Genomic DNA, 22,784 nt, shown 5'->3' with positions numbered 1-22,784 from the left:
TAATAAAAGTTTAGGCCCGTTGATACCGATAACGTTTTGAGAATAGGCAAGTTCACACCACAACAATCCAGTAGATCAGAGTTGACAGGTTTACAAGTTTAAAGAATAGTTCACCAAATAAAAGTCAATTCGTTTTTACTCACCCTCCTGTCGTTCCAAACCCGTAAGACTTTCGCTCATATTCGGAACACAAATGAAGAGCTTTAAGGAAATCGCAATTTATTACCACTTTACAAAATATTAATCTCCGACGCGCGTTCACGAGAGCAACACGACACATGCGTGTTGATGATGCGGAAGTAGTGAACGCATGTCAGGGATTAACGGTTCATGTTTTTGTAAATAAATTGGTACATTGTTAGCGCAAAAATAACTATGCACTCTCCAGTGGTTTAACCTCAATTTTATAAAACAACAAAGTGGCATGGATTACTTTAATGATGTCTTTATTACCTTTCTGGGGCTTGAAAGTGGTAGTTGCGTAGCTGTCCAGGAACAGAAATCTCTAATTTCATTAAAAAGATCTGAATGAAATGTCTTAACGGTTCTCCATTTAAACAAAGATAAATTGTCATGTAAATTATATATACAGTTTATAGAATATATGTTTGTAATAGTAATCGCAATGGTAGTGCTTGCTTTAAAAAACTAGACTTGTCAAAATCATTTTCAGACTGAACAGCGGTCATGTGATCAGATGAGGATTTTGTAATGTTTATTTTGTAGTTTTTAAAAACAAGCAGTAAAAAAAAAGCATACAATTTATATATTTATAACATCATGACTTCCAATAAATTGGGGTGGGGGGGAAAAAGAAAAAGAAACCCTCATTTCACAGAGTGAGGAGCAACACACACGGCATGAGTGTCAGTACCGGAACACACTCGCATTCACACAAACTCACAGACTGAAACATTTGATATCACAGGAAAAAATTAATCACATAAAAAACCCCCACTGAATGAATATAGAGAAGAAAAAAAGTGAACACGTTAAACAATGGGAATGTTCCAGCTCAAAATCAAATTAAAAAAGGACTAAAAGCAAAACAAATGCATTAAAAAAAAAAAAGACATGGTTACTCTGAGTTCGAAACAGTAGTTATTAACACCTGAAGATTTCCTCTAAATGGACCAGTTTCCTCAAAAGACTTTTAAAATGAAAGAAAAAATTAATGCAAAACAGGAAGTGCACGCTCATGTGAGGAAGTTAGCAGAAGAAGCATTCCCTTGTGTTTCCCTGGCGATGAGTCACACTGACCGAGGAAGAGGAAGGATGAAGCGTTTGAGGAAGGGAAGGCAGAGTTTGATTTTAGTCCATCAGACAGCGTTCGTGGCTCCAGCAAAGATCAGGAGGGGGGAGGAAGAAAGGGAAAAAAAAAAAGTTTGCAGAAGCCTGTACGAGGTCATACACAGATATCTGGCTTCAGAGGACAGTCACACAGCTTTTCTGCTGGACACAGGAAGAGGGGGGGCAGGAGGAGTAGAAGTCCTTTACTGAGAGGATGGAGGGAAGGACCCGGACGGATGAGCTCAGGAGCCGTCGCTTCACTGCGCCTGAAGAGACAACATCACTGTCAGACACTGCACACACACACTAAACTCACAGCTTAAACCATGCCTTTAAGCTTAAACACACACAATACTTACTTGTATTATATAGCATAATTGTACTCATAGACGTTTCGAATTATGCTCATTTAATATATATTTTTGTTATTTACAGTCGTTTATTCATATAAAGCGGTTTCAAATTAAGGATAAAAATAACGAATAGTATTCATTTTAATGGTCTATAAATATGAAATTTTACTTTTTTATATAATACTTCCAATCTTCAGTTTCAATAAATATAGCTAAACGCTTGATGCAAGTTTTAATGATAAATTTAATTTTGAAGTGAAAAAATACCAAATTGAAGAATTTTAAATCAATTTATTCAAAGCTGAACTCAATGATTAGTCTGCATCATTACCTAACTTCTTCAACCAGACTTCACTTCATCGGGTCAGAGGTCGCTCGGCTCTCTAGTGAGCGCGTGTACGGCTCTTACTGGAAGCCAGTGATTATGGTTTATAAAGTTATAAATATGGATATTTTTCTTACAGAAACGCATCACTTGGCTTCAGAAGACCTTTATTAACCCCCTGGAGCCATATTGATTACTTTTATGATGGATGGATGTTAGGGGTTGAAAAAAAAATTTATAAAATCGATTCTTAGATGCATCGCAATCCGGACGATTCTGAATCGTCATATCGATTTTCGTAATGTTTTTTTCCCCCTAACATTACATTGATGAAACGCAAAAGGCGGAGCTCTGAAGCGCGGCAGTGCAGCGCCCGTGTGTGGCGTGCATGAAATCCGAACAGCACTCTTCGTTAAAAGCTAATATGTGGAAAATTGGCATAATTTCATTGTGGACTATTTGGTGTTTTTGTATGAGAGCTGCTTTCTGTATGGTTTAGTTTTCACATCAATATGCTGTTAACGTAGATTTACTGTACTGCCCTCCACAATCAGTGTGCATCAGTGCAATGCCACTCACAAAAAGTTACATTTTGACTGTGCTCTCTGCAGATGTTCATTTACTTTTTTTGTATAAGCCGTTTTTGATTGTGGTATACAGCAACAATTTCAAGTCACAAGTCTTGAGACTCATTTGTGTACAAGAGCAGCTTTGTATGTTACCAATTATTCAGAATATGCACAAGTCCACAAGCATTATTTTTGTATGAAAGCCGTTTGTGATTTTGCTAAAGCAAAATGTTTTTTTAGTCTGAAGGATTATATTGCTCATTGCACACAACAGGAGGATGATGGTTAGAAGTATATCATTAAATGTTAGAGATTCAGAATATGCTGAAGTTTGTATTCATTGACTACTCAAGTATGCTGCTAGTAATGAAGTTTTATTTTCCTGTTGGTTCTTTGATTTGGCAAGTTTAAATTTGCCAGCATGTGTCCCAACATTGCACTTCCATTCGTTTCATTTATAAAATATATTGGAAGTAAATTCTATATTGGTCATTACTGGGTACTTTTACAGATAAGTATTAGTAGGTCACACACACACAAAAAAAAGATGCATTGATAATCGTTTTAGCATCGCAGCCCTCTGAACCGTAATCGAGAGGTGCCTAGAGACTCCCACCCCTAATGTATGTGCTTTAAGATGCTTCAAAAACACTATAGGCACCATTAACTCCCATTATAAAGCCTGGAAGAGCCAGGATATTTAATATAAGTCTGATTGTATTCGTCTGAAAGAAGAAAGTCAAACACTTAGAACGGCTTGAGGGCGAGTAAATCATGGGGTAGTTTTCATTTGTGGGCGAACTATCCCTTTAACATGAATATGAAATCAAATCTACTAGCCAAAAATGGCTGTTTGGACGAAACGGTTCTGCTTGGTGCTGTACCTGCTGGCCCTGCGGTGTCGCCCCGGGTTGTCCGGGGGCCTGTCCCGTCTGCCCGTAGTAAGCCGCCTGCTGTCTGTAATACTCGGCCCACGCGGCGCTGTAGTCCGTCTGTCCCGCCGCTGCGGCTCCTGCGGGCTGAGCTCCTCCTCCTCCTGCTGCAGCCGCGGGGGCAGCGCCTCCTCCTGCCGCGGCTGGACACACACACACACACACACACACACACACACACACACACCAGATCAAAACACTGAGCTAGAATGATGGGTAACTATTTTAGTGTCCTTTTTACTACCTTGCATATATTTATGCATAATTGACAGTTATACAACTAACCCTCAACCAAATCCTACCCTAACCCTATAGTAAGTTCATATAGCTAGTTAATATTATCAGTACTTAAATGCATAATTGCACTGTAACATGGACACCATGAAATAAGGTGTATCCGAATGATGCACAGCCTCTTAAAGCCCTGTTTAGTGTCACTTCCATCAGATGCATTTCTTAGAGAGATTCACTAAACAAACGGAGGCCGTACCCATCTTTTTGTAGTACTCCTCCCAGGCCTTCGTGTAGTCGGGCTGGGCAGTACCCGGGGCTGCTTGGCCCGGGTCAGCGGGAGCGGCGGGCTGGGCCGCAGGAGTCTGTCCCGGCATAGCGCCCCCTCCAGGCTGCTGGTAGTACTGTGCGTAATAAGCCGCCCACGCTGCGTTAGGATCTGTTGCTGCTTTACCTAAGAGAGAGAGATAGATCAATTATATTGAATGTTTAATAAAAATAAATAAAAACTTTTAAATAGAAAACACTTATTCAGCAATTTAGCAACAAGAATGGTTTTTAAAAAAGTTACTTTAAAAAAAACACCATTGACAAACTTAAGTTTCATTATTTGTTTATTTGTGAAATTAAGTTTTAATTATTTGTTTTAAACCGGATAATCCCTGGTATCTTACAAAATATTTCTATTCTTTCAATTAAATTCTGAAAAAAATACAAATTTTCGCAAAAAAGGATCAAGAAACATTTCTGATTATCAATGTTGAAAAACGTTTCTGCTTCATAATCAAATCATCATATTAGAATGATTTCTGAAGGATTATGTGAAACTGTTTATTTCTGTGATTTTTCAGCATCATTACTCTAGTCTTCAGAGCAATTCCAATAGGGGCCGTAACTACATTTTAAAATATATTCAAATAGAAAACAGCTATCTTATATAGTAATATTTCACAATATTATGGGTTGTGTATTTATAAAAAATAAATGCAGTCTTGGTGAGTAGAGACTTTCAAAACTATTTACAAAATCTTACCGACCCCAAACTTATAAATGGCAGCGTATACGTTAAAAAAAAAAAATCAATACATTTTGGTATTTGCTGAACAGCTTTATTTACTGCACTAATTTAATTATAAACCCTGTGATTTCAAGAACACATGAATCTAGGATGTGATGTGGACATGCACTCGAGTAGATTTATCACGTCTATAATCCTCTATCAAGACTTTAAGACTGAAAGCATCAGTAAAGGACTCACTGGGATCTTGTGGCTGCCACTGCTGGTACGCGTTTCCCCAACCCTGAGGATACTGGCCTCCAGGAGGTCCCCCGCTGGAGAGACAGAGAGAACCATCTTTAAATGTGCAAACAAACCCTGCGAAAATCAAATATTAAGTCTTTCCCTGAAGCTAATGTGCCATGAAGGCAGTACTGACTGTTGCGGTCCACCAGGGGGTCCGGGCTGGTACGGGTTTGGGTTGTAGGGGCCCATGGGTCCAGCGGGGCCTGGGCCACCCGGTCCGGGACCAACAGGGCACAGGGGACCCTACGAAGAGAAGCAAACCAGTGAAAACCAGCAAACAGTCAAGATAAAGGTACAGTCTGTAAGATTGACAGCTAGTGGTCAAACTAGGTACTGCAGTCCAAATTAAATCAGATCATCGTTTCCCCCACCGCTCACGCGGGTTACCAGTTTGAGATGACGCAACAGGAACGAGCACTAGTTGAGGAGTTGGTTAATCAGCGTTTTAATACGCTGTCGTTTATTGAGATTTATAGATTGATAGAGGCTTTTTAGGTTGGGTAGAATCTGCGATCTTAGAGCCAGTTTGTTTGCTTGCCGCGATTCGCCGAGTTTTCCGACAACTGGCATCCCAGGGTGTCGAAATACTATTATGTAAACTGGCAGTGGGCGAGATCACACGGACCAAAACAAAAACAGATTTGCGAACACGGAAAGCACATCTCAAAGTAAAATAACTGGCTGTAGAAGTGTCTTTCAGAGAAATGAGTATGTGAACTCGGCATGTTTCCTAAATATCTGAAAACATGGTGAGTTCACATACTCGTTTCTCTGAAAAACACTTCTACAGCATTTATTGATCTTAGTTAGGGCTGGGGCGGTATGGATTTTTTTCTAACCGCGGTTGAAAAGCAAGAAATTCCCGCGGAATAGCGGTAAACCGCTTTAAATACCACCACATTTGCTCCATCTATTGATAAGTTGTTTAGAAAACCTTGAATCCATGCAAGACACAATGTCATTATACATAATCCATGTCATTAGAATCAATGAATCCATATAATTAGACAATGTGCACATGTGCAGGCCAATGTTTTTTTTGCGGTGATGACGGTGACGAGCTCAGACCCGCGGTTGGAGTCACGTGACCGCGGTAATGCGGTAACTGTCCCAGCCCTAATCTTAGTTAACATTAGTAAATGTTGAAATTAATATCAACTAATGCACCTTATTGTAAATTGCTACCCATACGTAAATGTTGAAATTAATAACTAAGATTAATAAAATGCTGTAGAAGGATTGTTCATTTTCAATTCAAATTAACAAATATATCGTTAAAATCAAAGGTTGTTTTTGCTAACAGTTCATGTTAGTTCACAGTGCATTAACTAAATAGTTACAGGGATGGGACGATTACCGGTTTCACTATAAACCACGATAAAATGTACTGACGGTTAGTAATATCGTTTAGAATTCAATTATCATTAAAACCGTGTTTGATTATCGCGATTTTAATAACTCACTATAAATCCTCTCCAGCCAGCAACAGTCTGACGCAGGCGCGCAATGTTGGGTTTTTTTTTTATTGGAGAAGGAATGGCGGAAGGCAGTGACCGTCTTCGGGAGATTTTTCAGCCTTTTAAGAGGACCAAATCTGAGGTGTGGTCGTATTTTGGCATTTACAAAAATCCTGAGGGAAACTTAATCGAGGATGGTCACTCTGTCTGCAGAACATGCACAAAAAAAAGTCGCAGTGATAGAGGTAAACACTTCAAATCTGCCGAGTCGTCTTGTGTGACCATCATCCACTGTTGTAGCGAATGCATGGCAAGTTAACTTTGATCTCAATACTAAAAATAATTGGGAGATAATTGGGCACAAAATGTTGTTTTGAGTTGACATATTTTCTCTCACTCACTTGAAATAAACTTGAAGCTTTCGCTAAGAAAAGTTCGCAGCATGTGGCTTTGAGCCAAAGTCGAACTTATAAGTTCAAACAAGACTATTAAGAGTGACATTTAAGAGATAATGTATATTCATTGTACGATTTTTTTTTTTTACCACATAATTATTGAATAGAGATTAATGTCTCTATTCTTAGCTGTTAAATCCATTTAGCGTACAAAACTCGTCCAGACAATATGATCACAACAATATTATCAAATTCTGTAAACAATAAATCAACTCTGATTTCATTTTCAATACAATCAAAAACGGAGACGCAAGATGACAAGTTGTATTTGAATGAAATGAGAACGCGCGTCCGTTGTGATACATGGATGTGCGCTGTTATAATATGTTGCTTTTGACGACGGTCATCATAAGGAAGAAAATCAAAATGCCACAGAATAGAATCTTGCTTTAAAAAGTGCATAGAGCTGCTTGTTTTATTTGTTGTTTGTTGATTCTCAAATATTAAACTTGTTGAAATGTTTTCAGTGTGAGCATCAGTTCTTTTTTAACAGTTTCATCTTGTTTTAACAAAACCGTGATAATATTGATAATCACGATAATTTCGGTCACTATAATCGTGATATGAAATTTTCATACCGTCCCATCCCTACAGTATTTATTCATTATTTTAAAAATACAGCTGTTCAATGAACCTTATTGTAATGCATTAACTAACATGAACTAACAATGAGCAATACATTAGTTAGTGTAACCAATACATTGTATTTTTATGCTTTTGTACTTTAGAGTGAAAAGTTACATCCAGCACCTTTAAAGGCGGTTCATATCGTACCTCGATCTTGTCCTCGATCAGCTGTTTGGCGTGGTCGATCTGCTGAGGGGAGCCGCGGATGGTGAACAGTTTGAAGTTTGGGTCTCCGTTGGGCGGCGGCTGGCGTGAGATCTCTACGAATGCGCCGGTCTGCTGGTTGATCGCCTTCACGTTCTCCCCGCCTCGGCCAATCACAAGACCGCATTTGTGTGCGGGGATCGAGAAGGTCATCTCTCCGCCGGGCGGACCCCAGTTGCCTGGGCCACGACCCCTGCCTCGCCCACCCGGGGGCATGCCGGTGCCAGGAGGACCTGGCGGACCCTGAGGGACACAACCGGGATTAACTAGAGCTCACGAGGAAAACAGGGACAGAATCGGGAAAATGAAATAACATTTTACAATAAGATTCATTAGTTAACGAACTAAGAATGAACAATACTTTTACAGCATTTATTAATCTTAGTTAATATTCATTTCAACATTTACTACTCCGTTATTAAAATCAACATTTACTAATACGTTATTAAAACCAAAAGGTTGTATTTGTTAACACTTAAAATACAGCCGTTCATTGTTTGTTAGTTCACAGTGCATTAAGTAACATTAACAAAGATTAATAGATACTGTAATAAATGTATTGCCCATTGTTAGTTCATATTAGTTAATACTAAATTTAACTAATTAACCCTTATTGTACAGTGTTACTGATGAAATTTACTGTAGAACGTGGAATGGTAAATTCTGGATGATTAAATCAAAATTAGGGCTGTACACAATTAAATGGCGATATGGACTAGCATATGAATATTAAAGTGCAGAAAGACGTGAATGAGTACAACAGTTTAGTCCATCATATGGATTTTCTATTCTCACAAGAGACACACACGGAAAAATAAATGGTCTTCCCGACAACCAGTCAAAAAAAAAAAAAGTTTGTTTTGAGAAGTACAGCATCTCACAGAAGTACGTACACCCCTCACATTTCAGCAAACATTTTTGTACATCTCAAGGGACAATACTATAGAAATGAAACTTGGATACATTTTAGAGTAGTCAATGTGCTGCTTGAATAGCAGTATATATATATTTACTGTCCTCTGAAAATAACTCAACATACAAACATTGTCAAAATTGCTGGCAACAAAAGTGAGTACACCGTAAGTGAACATGTCAAAACTGTCCAAAGTGTCAATATTTTGTGTGAGCACCATTGTTATCTAGCACTGCCTTAATCCTCCTAGGCATGGGATTCACCAGAGCTGCCCAGGTTGTAGATGGGACCCTCTTCCCCTCATCCATAATGACATCTTGGAGCTGCTGGATGTTAGACACATGGTGCTTCACCACCTCCCGCTTGAGGATCACCACAGGTGCTCAATAGGGTTCAGGTCTGGAGACATACTTGGCCACTCCATCACCTTCAGCTTCCTCAGCAAGGCAGTTGTCATCTTGCCGGTAGGGATGGGCGATATTATCGTTTGCGATATACCGGTAAAATTTTTCCTCACGATAAGAATGTCTTCCCACGATAACGATAAAAACCTAGTTGATGACGGGACCTATTCGTAGCTCACGCCCATGGCGGAAGGCGGACGTGAAGCTGAGGAGAAGTGTATCGCTAAACAAGTAACTACCTCTACAATCTGGAACTGGTACACACAGATAGATTTTCCCCCACATCCATCTCACCGAACACTGACTGAGCGCTTGAGTTTCGCTCTCCGTCAAGTGATCCGTAAAGCCCACTATATCAGTTCATCTCAATGAATACACAGTGTATTTGACGCGCCATAAACACTAGTGTGAGGCGCACGACTTGCTGTCACTTTGGTGAGAGCGCTCAGTGTTTCTCACGCTCAATGAGAGAGAGAGAGTCTTATGGGGCTTTTCCACTGCATGGTACGGTACGGCTCGGCACGGCTCACTTGTGGCGCTTTTCAACTGCATGGTACGGTACGGCTCGCTTTAAATGGTACCACCTCTGTTGAGGTTCCAAGCGTACCGTACCGATACTAAAATGTGACGTGGAAGCACTGTAGATCACTGATTGGTCAGACAGAATCGTCACTATCAGCGTCATTGTATTTGCGAGACATCAAACCTGCTGGATTTAAATAGCCAGTAACAGCCAGCGCTGTAGCACCTGTTTTAAAACTACTTGCTTGAAGAAAAAAAACTTCCAAAAAAGAAATGGCTGAATCGTGGTCAGTGGACGAGAAGCGCAGACGTTCCTCTTGTTGGTTGCCGAGGAGTGGATAAACTATAACGATCGGTCATAATCCCACCCACTTTGAAGCGGTACTAACTGCAGTGGAAAAGCAACCGAGCTAAAGCGAACCGAGCCGCGCCATACTGAGCCGTACCATGCAGTGGAAAAGCGCCATTACATACCACGCAGAATTGAAGTGTACATGACGTCTACATGTAAATTATATTATTTGTTGTATTTTCCTGTAAAAATAATGGAGTTCATTTGGAATTATTCAGCTTTTATGAGCAAGCAGAAACTAATGGGCAAACGCAAACGTGATAATATTCATGAACCCAGCAGCTCATCAATCCTTAGTGCGGTTTATATTACGGTGTGTTCAAACCGAACGTGAATTTAATTATTTGTGCGAGTAGATTACATACGAAGTCAACACAAAGACGCAAATACACGCATCATTTGCGCCGGGCGTCGCGAATGACGTGAATTGGGCAACGCGTTTGTCGCGAACATCTTCAGCGCAAGTTGAAAAATTTGAACTCGAGCGAATGTTCAAGCGTCTAACTAGACGCGTATATGACGCTCTATTCGCGTTCGGTGTGAACACCATTATTATCAGAATTCGTAGTAGTATTAGTAGCTATAACTATTCGTTGTTAGTTTTTTTACATTTCAAACTTGTAAATGATTTGAACTGTGTGATGTTTTTCAGTATAGTTGCACCATTTAAACATTATCTGCACTTTTACAGAAGAAACGTATACAGAAGAAACGTATATATGCAACTTTTCCATGGTGTTTGGATTTTTTACTGTTTTTTAAATTATTTTATGTACGGTCATTGCTATTTTATAGGAGCCCATTTGATGAAGGGTACATTTTACTTTGCATGCAGCATCACTTGTAGCCAAAAACAGTGGTGAACATGGTATTATATTTATATCGTCAATGATATTGTTTTCGCAATAAATGCCAGAAAATATTGTGATATCGTTTTCGCAATAAATGCCAGAAAATATCGTGATATATTTTTAAGTCCATATCGCCCATCCCTACTTGGCGGTGTGTATGGGGGCGTTCTCATACCGTTCGGCCCAGTTTCTGAAGGGAGCGCATCATGTTCTGCTTCAGAACATGTTGGAATCCATGTTTCCCTCAATGAAGCACAGCTCCAGTACCAGCAGCACTCCTGCAGCCCCAGACCATGATGCTACCACCACCCATGCCTGACTGTAGGCAAGACACAATGTTCTTGTTACTCCTCACCAAGGCGTCACCACACATACTGGACACCATCTGAACCAAACAAGTTTATCTTAGTCTCATCAGACCACAGGACATGGTTCCTGTAATTCATGCTCTTGGACAGGTTGCTTTCAGCACACTGTTTGTGGGCTTCCTTGTGAGCCAGCTTGAGAAGAGGCTTCCTTCTGGGACGACGGCCATGACCTCTAAAGCAATGCTGGCACGATCATGCGTCTGTTTTCTGAAGCCAGCTTCTGCACCTGACGCACAGCACGAGGACTCGACTTCAGTGATTGACCCTCGCGAGGCCTGTTGAACCAGTCTTGGAAAACCTCCGTATGACCCTGGCCTGCACTGTAACTCAGTTTCAGGGTGTTACAATCTTCTTATAGCCTAGGCCATCTTTGTGGAGAGCAACAATTCTAATTATCAAATCCGTCGAGAGTTATTTGCCATGAGGTGCCATGTTGAACATCCAGTGGTCAGTATGAGAGAATTGTACTCAAAGAACAAATCTAAACTACTCTAATACAAGATACACAAATTTGTATGGTCCTGTCAAGCAGACAAAAACATGAAGATGAAGGACATGTGGCTTTGCATGGTTAAATGACGTACAGCTATTATTCACTTAGGGTTTACGCACAGCCATTAGTGTTACAATATTTGGCAACAAAAGTATGTTGAGTTATTTTCAGAGAACAGGAAATCTATTCTGCTATACAAGCAGCACATTGACTACTCTAAAATATATCCAAGTTTCATTTCTATAGCAATGTCCCTTACGATATACTAAAATGTGAGTGGTTTACTCACTTCTGTGAGATACTTTACAATAACGTTTGTCTTCACTCTATTAATAAATAGTATTAATGATGAAACTAAGGAAAAATCACACCTTTTGTCCTTTTTTAATGATCGGTAAGCCTTTTTGGCACTTTGCCAAAAATAATTAAAGTTAGTTATATTATCATTTTAATACATTAATTCGATTAATAATGCTTCATACCTTCATTTGATAAATCTGTATTAAATCAAATCCAGAAATATTAAAACAGACAATTTTAGTAAACAAAAATAATTCCATATTTTCCAAGATTTATGAATTCACTTGATAAGACATCCTTTTCATTAAACCATTAAAATAGAATCGAGAATTTTTTTAAAAACAGTTCATAGGGACCAACATTTTATGAGTTTAACAATGTTAAAAGGGCATTATTAAAAGTTCAACATATTTGAATCATTTCGATTAATTACATTTTTCTGGATTCCATTTGAATGAATAAAATTAGTCAAAAGCTTGTCCGTCTAAAAAAAAAAAAAAAAAAAGGATTGAGAAAAAAAAGTCAATTTTGTAAAAAAAAATAAAACTGATTTCATAAAGCCCTGCCAATGGAACGCTTGTTGACTTGAAGATATTTTATTATGTGAAAGGCGCTTGATACTCACCCCTCCTCCTTCCTCTCGTACTCTGATGCTCTGCAGAAGCTCGTTGATGATGCTGGCGGCGTGTTCGCAGCGGTCCGGAGGACCCATTACATGAGCGATCTTATCTGGACCAGTGCCGTCATCTAAACAGACCACAGAAACACTGTTAAACACTAGGGCTGCACGATTTGGGGGAAATGTCATATTGCGATTATTGAGGTCAAGATTGTGATGTAATTAACCAATGGTTTCATGAGTCAGCTTCCTTAGTTCAAGGAAAATGCACACACAGATTAGTGATAATGCTGAAATGAGCATTTCTCAACTCAAACTAGCAACAACAACTAAATGGACAGTGAAGAGAACAATAAGTAAGAACTTTTGTATGCTCAAGAAAATAAGATATTTTGAAAATTCTGTCCAGAGAAGCAGGGACATTTAAGCATGATGCAACATATGCTTTGTCTAAACTCAGTCTGTGGATAATTTTTGGTGTAAGTGAATTGTGATTGTAACAAGTTGTCAAACTTTGTCAAAACATTTGGTAACAGAATTTTGTAATATTTACATGGTACAATGACAGGTGGGCTACTGTTTTTATAATTGCTAGCCACAAATTAAGATTTTAATTCAAATCTTATGATTTGATTCCGATCTTGATTCAATATCGATTCATTTGGATAAATATTTGGTACAATAGATGCATGTTACTTTCTCAAGAAAAAAAAAGCCTCACCTAATGCGGTAAACGTCCAGAGAGGCCTGTCAGCTGGTATTATTATTAAAGGTTAAAAATAACTCAAAATAAGTGTTTTACTATACAACAACTAGTAAAGTAATATAATAAAGATTTAATATAGTGCACATATTTAGCAAAATACTCCCCTCTACAGCAAATTTTTCTGGCCAACTAACGTGCTATTTATGGTCATTAAAATGGCTTTCCTGAGGTAAAGGTAACGTTATGTGACATTGTTCTCCTGCGGTTTCATTGACCCTTTTCCGCGGTTGAAAAACACCGATCGATATGCATGAGGCATAAACATTTCAGTAAGTTGTACTGCATCTTTCAACACCTAGAGTTCTTATGTGTTTATTTACTATTAACTAGTAAATAATAAGAGATGTTCGGTTCACGACCACAATCTGTCACGTCATTTACAAGCGGCAAAACGCTATTGTTTGAATTTTGTAATAAAATAGACAGAATCTGAGAGCTGAGAACTGGTTTCCTATCAAAAGTATCCTACTCCGTCTAGACTGTCGGTGTCAGTGTCCTCTTTGCTTCTTTTGCGTAATATAATCGCATAGGCTTGACATCGCGATAGTGTTTAATAGTGTTGCACGATTAATCATGTGACATTACAGAATACTGAGCGAGTCAAAAGTGTCCAAACATACCTGGTTTAAACTGTATCCTCACACCGGCATCATTCTGAATCTTCTTGATCATCTCTCCGCTTCGGCCAATCACGACGCCCACAGAGTGGCGTGGAACGGGCACCTGTCCAATCAGAATGAGACGCCGTCACTAGGGATGGGTACCGAAACCCGGTGTTAGACGGGCCCCGGGGCTAAACTATGAAAGGCCGCTGTATCGTTAAGCTCGGATGTTATCGGTTCTGCTGTCGGTACTGGATGAATTAAGAAAATACACGTACTACTATTGCTAGATAAGCGTTCTCTTACCAGCCATTTCTATATGTTGTAATATTAAACTTTGTCTGTGATGCATATTTGCTATTTGCAATCGAAAAGACGAAGAGAACGAGGAAGAGAGAATGAGCAAGCAAGAGAGGGATAAAGAATGAGCGAGAGAGCAAGAGAGGAACCCCTGCTTAGTGACAATAAGGGAGAGAACTAAACATTCAAACGTCTAGTTACACTGAAATTAATCCAATTTTATTTTCGATTTTGACTTTCAATGATTATAGAAAGATATTTGAGGTAAAACTATTAAAAACTAGCCGCATCTGGTCTAGCGCATCTACCTTCCCTTCATTTCTCCCTAAAACCCAAACTGATTAACATCAGAATCAGCACAAACCGTGATTGTTGTAAAATGCAGTTTCTACTCTTGCTAAATTGCGGGATGTGTTTGCTAATAAAAAGCTATAGAACCACAATAATCCGTGCAAGAGACGCCGTTTCCAAGGTGGCTTTCTGTGTGCGCTACGAAAACGACCGCAACTAGACAAGCAAATTATAGCTACTTTGGGCTTTGTGTGCGCGTCTAAACACACAAATGTGTAAATATGAGCGGTTTGGAGATCCACAAACACAGTTTGCGTCTTAAATGGTCATAAATAGTAGAGAAAATATGTTATTAGATTAGCACTCAGTCTTAAAGTGACAGCAGCCTAATAAAACTGCTGATGGTTGCATCATTATTGTGAATCAAACAACAACAGGCAGAGAAAAATCAATCACAGCTCTTGAATCAATAACTTTAGCTTTAATCAGCATTAATCTATCCAAGATAAACTATACAGTGTTATTTTACATTTGTTTATTAGATTTCTTTTGTAGGACATATTACTTACCTGAACAGTATGTTGACCCTCCTGAAATTAAAGCACTGATTATTGCATTTGTATATTTGTTTTATATTGCATACTCATATTTTTTTGACCATGTGTTAGTACTTTGTTTTTGTTCTTGCTTAGTGTCCTATATTATAAAACAAAAAAATGCTTGCACACTGCTGCATAACAAATGTTTTATTGCTTTATATTTTGAAATGTAAAATAAATATCTTTAGCAAAAGAAACCGCAATGCTAATTGTTCTTAATTTTGCAATAAAAATATATATATATAAAAAAGAATCGAGAATACAGTTTAAAAAAGCAGTATCGGTTATAGTAATACCGTTAAAACGATATCTATCCCTAGCCGTCACACTGCAGCTTGTATGGCATCTAAATGCAAGTCATTTAAACTACTGAATCAAACACGCACCTCCATTCCTCCTCCGCCACCTCCTCCACCCATTCGAGAGCCGTACTCGTTTCTGTCGAAGCCAGGATGATCCCGCTCGCGGAGAATTTCCTGCACCATTTCACGCGCTTGCTAGAGAAGCAAACGACAGAGAAAGTCTGAGCGTCAAAATGTAGCGTGCTAGTTAGAGGCACAACGATGAAGACCAGATCAAACAGAAACAGGTGAGAAGCAGAGAAAGCGGTCACACCTGGACTTTGTAAGGATCTCCAATGATGCGCAGTGGTTTGTCCATGTTCGGCCCCTGAGAAGCGTCCTGAATCAGAATCATCTTCACACCAGCTCGCTCCTGAAACACAAACACGTCAATACTAGTACAACAGTTGGTTTTAAAGGGAGTAAATGGAGAATTTATGGACAAACACATGATACGACCCTCTTTAACATGAGCTCAAAAATATTGCTTGCATAATTGTATTGAAAACGCACATCTTGGCATTTCCATCTAGAGCTTTATACGATATCCCAAAATCCACATAAAAATAGTTGGATGGAAACATAGCTACCATAAGTCACACTCCCATTAGTTTGGGTTGGTAAGATTTAATGATTTTAAGCTCATCGAGCTTAATTTGTGTGATCAAAAAACGAACTAAAATATTACTACAACTTACAACCGTTTTATGTGAATAGTCTTCAGTGTTTAATGATCCTTCAGAAATCAGGCTAATATGATGATTTGCTGCTCAAGAAACATTTGATTATCGATGCTGAAAAGAGTTGCGATGCATCAAATTTACAGAAATATATGTGAATAAAAGCCTAGCTTAAATCGATTCATCACATAAAGTGATAGCCTCTCTTCAGAAGATCTGGATTAAACCACTTATTTATAAGGATTTATTCTGTGATCTTTTTATGAAGGTTTGGAAGCAGAGTTTGGGGTGAATATAATGGAGATATAACTCTCAGATTTCATTAAAATATCTTAATCTTTAATCTTATGGATTTGGAAACGACGTGAGGTTGAGTAAATGTTAACTATCCCTTTAAATCACTAAAAGTTGTACATTAGAGTAACTCCCTCCACACCTCTAGACTGAGCTTTGTCTGTCTGAACGGAGAGGTTTTAAACTCTACCTGCAACTGTTTAATGGTCTCTCCTCCTTTGCCGATGATGAGACCAGCTTTCCCTGCCGGAATGATCATTTCCTGCATGTTGCCGCTCCCATTGGTCGACTCGTGGAAAGAGGGCGGAGTTCCGCGCCCCCGAGAGACGATGTCATCCAGTAGCATTTTGGCCTTCCTGCATAGAGTTCAAAAGGTTAAAACAGCACCACACAGATTCACACTGTGGTTAAAAAAAACGTGAATTAATCCACACATACTGGATGGCTTCAGGGCCTCCGGTGAGAGACACACTCCTCTCTGGAAGACCACCGCTGTCTAAAAGACAAAAAACCAACAGGCTCCGTCACGTCTCACATTCATACAACAGATATCAGGAAAAACAAGAAAGGAAAGGAAAGAAGAAGTGAACAGAGGTAGAACAGATGTGTCCGCTTGACTCCTTTGAACCCGTGTTTGACTCGCCTGGAGCAATTTGAACTTTACAGCCAGAATCCTGCTGGATCTTATTGATCTGCTCTCCACCGCGACCAATGACTACAAACAGACACACACATCATTTACTGACCGCAGTAAAAAAAAAAAATATATATAAAACTTACTGAAAAAAAAAAATTCAACAAACACAGACCTAAAATACACATTACATTATAAAATGTATAACACACAATATGATAAAACTAATAATTGTAAATACCTTATACTAAGGGTGCTCTGATTGATTTATCAGCCAATAACAGCTTTATATAGTTTGATCGGTGACTTAAAACTCACGCGACAATTATTCTATGCGCAGCTAAAAATGCTTCACTACATTCTGCCGGTTCTACCAGGTGTCTGAAAAGCACAATAACCTAACGCGCAAATCCGCTAGATCAGAGATTGTGGTAAAATACAGTCTAATGTTGCTAAACTGCAGGACGTGCTTGATAATAAACTGCATTAAGCCACGGAAGAAAGAGATAGGAAAGTTATGAAAATAAGTTGCATGAGTAACAGTATACTGGATCCGTGCATTTGGTCTTAAAGTGACAGCAGCCCAATTACCTTCTGCCATCTGTTTCAATGCTAATTAAACAAGACAAAATAAGCAGTGCAGTTTTAACATTGATTACTTTGTTGACAAAGACTATTTAACAGGAATTGTCAATTAACGCTACTTTCTCATCTCCATTTTGTTTTCTTAAAATACATTGTTGTTAAGAATAGTAGGCTATTATTTATTTCAGTGATTGGTCCCAAAAATCCTGATCGGAGCACCCTTAATATATACAGAAAATATACATTTTAAAATATATACGCGAGTACAATTATATATAAAATACTACATTTTATATAATTATAATATGCGTACATAGTATATAATTAACTACTTTCATGTTATTACAACTGTATAACAGTATAATGTACAATACTTATGCATATACAGGGGTTGTACAATTAAACTGAAACACTGGACAATATAGTGTTGTTTCATCTGTGCCAGCAGTCAAATCTTGGGCTGTGGACAATATGAAACATGTATCGTTCTCTGATGTTCCTTTTCAGTGCGTTTCAGTGCGGAGAAGCAAAGCAGCTCAACACCCAGACTATTGCTTGCAGAGTGAAGAACGGTGTGAAGCATCAGTGATGGTTTTGGCTGCAAACTGGCATTCCCTACTGTGCTTGATGGCCGTCACTGCCAAGGACTACCAAACCATTCTGGAGGACCATGTGCAGATACTGGTTTAAACATTGTGCCCTGGACAGGGGCGGAGCTAAGGGGTTTGGCAACCATTGGCATCCTGCTCACAATTGATTTTTTCTTTTTTTTCCCCTTGACAAGAATTGCCTTATAGACGTAGAACAGTCTCTTTACAACCAAAACAAACAGGAAACTTTACAGGCACGCACCTCAACTTCAGTGGCAGACGCAAGAAAAACGAGCGCGGAAAAGGTACAGTAGAAGTATGAGACTCAGAAAGAGTTATTACAACATGATTATGGAGACGATTATAGCAGCATAAAAACTGTGCATGCATTCATTCATTATATGCTTGACATTTAAAAACATGAGTCTCGAATATATGCAAAAATATAGCCTACTGCTTTATACAATAAGGCATAAATTGATGCAACTTTATATCTGTAATTTAATGTAAACAAAAATGAGTGTGCTGTGCATTTGTACAAGCAAATAGGCACCAATTTCATTATTAGGGTAAATTACAATACAAATTGAAATAAATGCATAATATAACTAATTTTACACCCTGATATGTGCGTCGCCGACTTCTGCCCTTTGCCATATTTACATTCTTGAACGAGGATTCAAAAACATTTGAACACTGTACGGAGTTCACTTCAGCTGCGGAACTGCTGCAATTTATTTATTTTGAGAACTAAAGAATGTTAAACATTAAATGTTTACTTTTTCAGTTGCAAGTTTTTCAGAATTGAGGAGTCTATTGAATATATAAAATACAATGAAGGTTGACAAATCTTTTCACGACGTATTCATCTGCATGTCTCATTCATAAGGATACAATAATGGAGGAAACTATTGGGGGTTTTAAGAACTAAGTTTAAGAACAAGTTAAACCTTGTTGTAGCTGCAGTGTGAGCTTTTCAATGAGAAATAGAAAAATAGTCATTCACTTAGTATTGATCGAATTCACTTCTCAAGTATAATTACAAATCAATTGTATTCAGGCAATAAAACTGTCCAGTACTTTATAGTCACTCTTATTTTTACGTTGAAGTAATTGGGACTGCCCCCTAATAGTTGAGAAGGCTTAGTCAATCCAATTTGCATTAGTCAGTTAATCACAGAAAAAGAAAAATAATAATCCACAGGAAGTAGAGAAGTCACGCAGGTCGTTTGGGACAAATCCTTACCGACTGGTCCTTGTATTAATACAGTATGTTGGGCAGGAAATACAAATCACCCATCATCCACCGACCTCAAATATGGCCTATCAAACAAGTAACAACTTTACATGGCCGCTCACTCTAACGTTAAACTAGATAAATGTACACTATTTTGAGGCACATATGTTCGTGCGGAGTGAGGAAGCTGAAGTATAGCGCGCTTTACTGCATGACAGGCATCGGCGCAACCTATTGCATTTTTCCCGGACAACTGCGGAAACACCATTTTTGGTCATACAGATAAGAGTAATGCATCATTTGTAAACTCACAAGAAAACATTGTGCCTCTGAAAACAAACAGGATGCGCTTTCATCGATCTCGTTCTCTGTGAACTGCAGTGCGAGCAAAACTCGCGAATACTTGCCTCACAGACATGAGAAATATATCTATAGAAAGCTTGAACTTTACTACTTTTTCTTTGTAATCCGTATAAAGGTGCATTTCTCTATAAAGGCGCGTCCACAAGAGTCAGCATCTCATTTTTTCGCAGCCAACACTGACTTGGAAAACACTATTTTTTTCATAAATAATAAAAATGCCTCCTTGTGGTTTCGGTTTAAAATTCATAATCATTACTTTAGTGGCAAGCTTTATGCATGCGTTTGAGTGCGGAATTGGCAATATTTTAAACCTGGATACATTTAATTAAATTTATATAAATGTGTGATTAGTCTAATGGCATAACTGAACGACTACTAGTAAACTACAAAAATGATGTGCCACCCTAAACTGCCTGGCCACCCCTATGAAAGTATCCTGGCCTGGTCACTGAGTGCCGTGTGTCATAATACACCAATACACAGCTAGACTTGTGACAGAATGGTTTGAAAAACATTAAAGTGAATGGCCTGCACAGTCATCAGTCTGAATACTGAGCCACTTTGGGGTGTTTTGGAGGAGAGAGTCAGAAAACGTTTTTCCGCCAGCAGAATCACATCGTGACCTGGCCAGGCTGTTCTGGAAGAGGAATGACTCAAATCCCTCTGGCCTCTGACTTGTATCTGTCATTCCCAAGATGAAGTGATGCTGTATTGGGCGCAAAAGGCGGCCCTACACCATACTAATAATTTACTGTGGTCGAAAAAAAGCTGTTTCAGTTTCATTGTCCAACCCCTCTGTGTACATGTACATATGTGTATACACACACAAAAATATAATTTAATATGACCCTGACAGCGATTCACCTAAGAAAGTACAGTATTGACCAATGCATGATGGGTAACAAACTTACTAAGCCCAACCATGCCGTCAGGGACTCTGTACTCCTCTGTGAGAGATGAGGGACGCACGCTACAGAGAGACAAAGAACAAAAGCAACAGTCATGAAAAACACAAATGCAATGCGTTCTTATTAATTTATGGTCTGAGGAAAACCCCTTTCAAAAAAGCTGCGCCATTTATTTATGTGCTTAAATTAAACGCATTCAGACAGACATCTTTAGTCGCTGCACCACATCTAGAAATACTTTGAGTGTCCCACCATCCATTATGTATACAAGATGACACTATGCTAAAAATAGTCCAACTTTTTAAAGAGCCCCTGAAATCAAGTCAGTGGAACTCGAGAGCAGCCTAAATATACAGGTCTGAGAAGTTACTCAGGCCTTCTCAAACACACAGATGTTTTTGTGCCTCAGACGAAGCTAACGCTAGTAATCGCTCTGTTTCGAGCTCACAAGCGGGTGGTCTTACCTCTGCTGGGAAAGGGCAGCCAGCTGGGCTCCGATAGCTGTGGATGAGACGAGGATAAAATCATTGCTCTAAAAATACACACGCATTTGCTTTTGAGAGTGTGTAGAGAAAGTAAAGGAGCTCATACACAAGGCTGCAGCGTTGTCCCTGTCAGATGCCATCTTCTTACTTTCAGGTTGATCTGAGGGGAAAACACACTAACAGCTCAAACACAAACTCATGCGAGTGGGACGGACGGATTAAGAGTGTGTGTGTGTGTGTCAAGGCCACCGTACCTCCGTCCTCCAGCGATCGCTTTTGTGACGCGAAGGGATAACTCTCTGATCCACCGTTATTGCTCATGGGGGGACCCGTAACGTCTCCACCGATCTTTGCTGCGATCTGGAAAACAAGTTGTGGCACCAAATTAATACAGCAAAATCAGCATGATCAAATTAGGTTAATACACGAACCAAGAGTACTATAAATCTTGTTTTTGTACAGTTTTTTAAAAAAAATACTGTTCATTTTGGACATACACTATTGTTTTAACATCATATATTTTTTTAAATGCATAGGAAACCAAGGTAAAAAAAAACATGATAAATAATGGTTTTCACATAAAGAAATTAAAATACATGGGAAACCAACGTAAAAAAAACATGATTAATAAATACAGCAATCAATCTGCAAAATGGTTTATGAAAATACCATAGTATAGCATCTAAAACAATAGGCATACTAGTAATAAACAAATTTTGAGTAGCTACATAAAACTTGTTTGTTTGTTAGCAAATGCTACCATGGTGCTATAATGGTTTACAGGATATGTACCCAATAATACAAACGTATGGGTCCAAAAACATGGATTAACCATGGTGCGTTTAGTTGATATGGTAATACGACTACAATACGATGTAAACACGATGTTTTAAACACTTACAATTGTAGTTGCTTAGACTATCGTGAACGAACCATGATGGTAACGTTACATGAATATGGTAGACAATCTGTACCACGCTGTTAATCAAAGTACCTTAGCATTACCATGTGCTACCGTTACTGAATTGTATTATTCGATAGTATATGTAAAAAAGACCTCGTATATATTAGTTTAGATCAGAATTATACGCGACCACAGCTCATGCTAACAGATAATTGTCGCGCACGCCGGCTCATGTGCGCGCGGCCCTGCGCGCGCTGCTGACACACAAACGCGGCCTGATCGCACCCGCACTGCGGATCACTCACCTGCCGGGCGCGTTGTACCGCGTCGGCGAATGCGTCTTTCTTAAGTACAACGGCTCCTAGAGCCGCTCCAGGCCCGGGCGGTGGCACCGCGCTGTATTCAGACATGCTGTCCGTGCGGAGGGGTGAAGTGTGCGGGATACGGCGGGGAGGTCTAGGCCGGGCGGAGGTGCGCAGACGCGGGAAGACAAGCGAGACAAACGCATGGGAGGGACAAAAGGCCTGCAGGTCTAAAAGAGCTCTCCTATAGGCGCTCGTGGTGAGTGGCAGTTGCGACGGCCAATCAGAGAGCAGCTGGAGGCGGGTGTAGTGTCAGGATTCGACCGCTGAACCAA

The 22,784-nt window shown here is 39.2% G+C and overlaps 1 protein-coding gene across 3 annotated transcripts; it reads right to left on the bottom strand.

The window, feature by feature from the left end:
* Nucleotides 1-688: 688 nt before the first annotated feature.
* On the bottom strand, nt 689-22,692 carry khsrp (KH-type splicing regulatory protein). Of its 3 annotated transcripts, none has more exons than XM_077245829.1 (19): nt 22,453-22,692; nt 21,498-21,603; nt 21,350-21,403; nt 21,223-21,259; nt 20,762-20,820; nt 17,085-17,156; nt 16,880-16,937; nt 16,632-16,797; nt 15,742-15,840; nt 15,513-15,623; nt 15,097-15,117; nt 13,955-14,057; nt 12,575-12,696; nt 7,690-7,989; nt 5,137-5,246; nt 4,959-5,032; nt 3,960-4,154; nt 3,422-3,612; nt 689-1,556 (listed from the first exon to the last, which is right to left on the bottom strand). In XM_077245829.1, exons 1-19 carry the CDS (start codon nt 22,555-22,557, stop codon nt 1,548-1,550), a joined length of 1,992 nt encoding a protein of 663 aa, XP_077101944.1. In that variant the 5' UTR covers nt 22,558-22,692; the 3' UTR covers nt 689-1,547. The 3 variants fall into 3 exon arrangements, with proteins under 3 accessions (XP_077101944.1, XP_077101942.1, XP_077101943.1); XM_077245827.1 differs by having other exon boundaries at nt 16,880-16,933; nt 17,081-17,156; nt 22,453-22,652; XM_077245828.1 differs by lacking the exon at nt 15,097-15,117 and having other exon boundaries at nt 22,453-22,659.
* Nucleotides 22,693-22,784: the final 92 nt, after the last annotated feature.

Source organism: Siphateles boraxobius, unplaced genomic scaffold (genome assembly GCF_051911475.1).
Source record: "Siphateles boraxobius isolate OS27281-9 unplaced genomic scaffold, OSU_SipBor_1 29, whole genome shotgun sequence".
Taxonomy (NCBI): Eukaryota; Metazoa; Chordata; class Actinopteri; order Cypriniformes; family Leuciscidae; genus Siphateles; species Siphateles boraxobius.
Note: the sequence above shows the minus strand (reverse complement) of the source record. Positions and strands in the feature narration are given on the sequence as shown.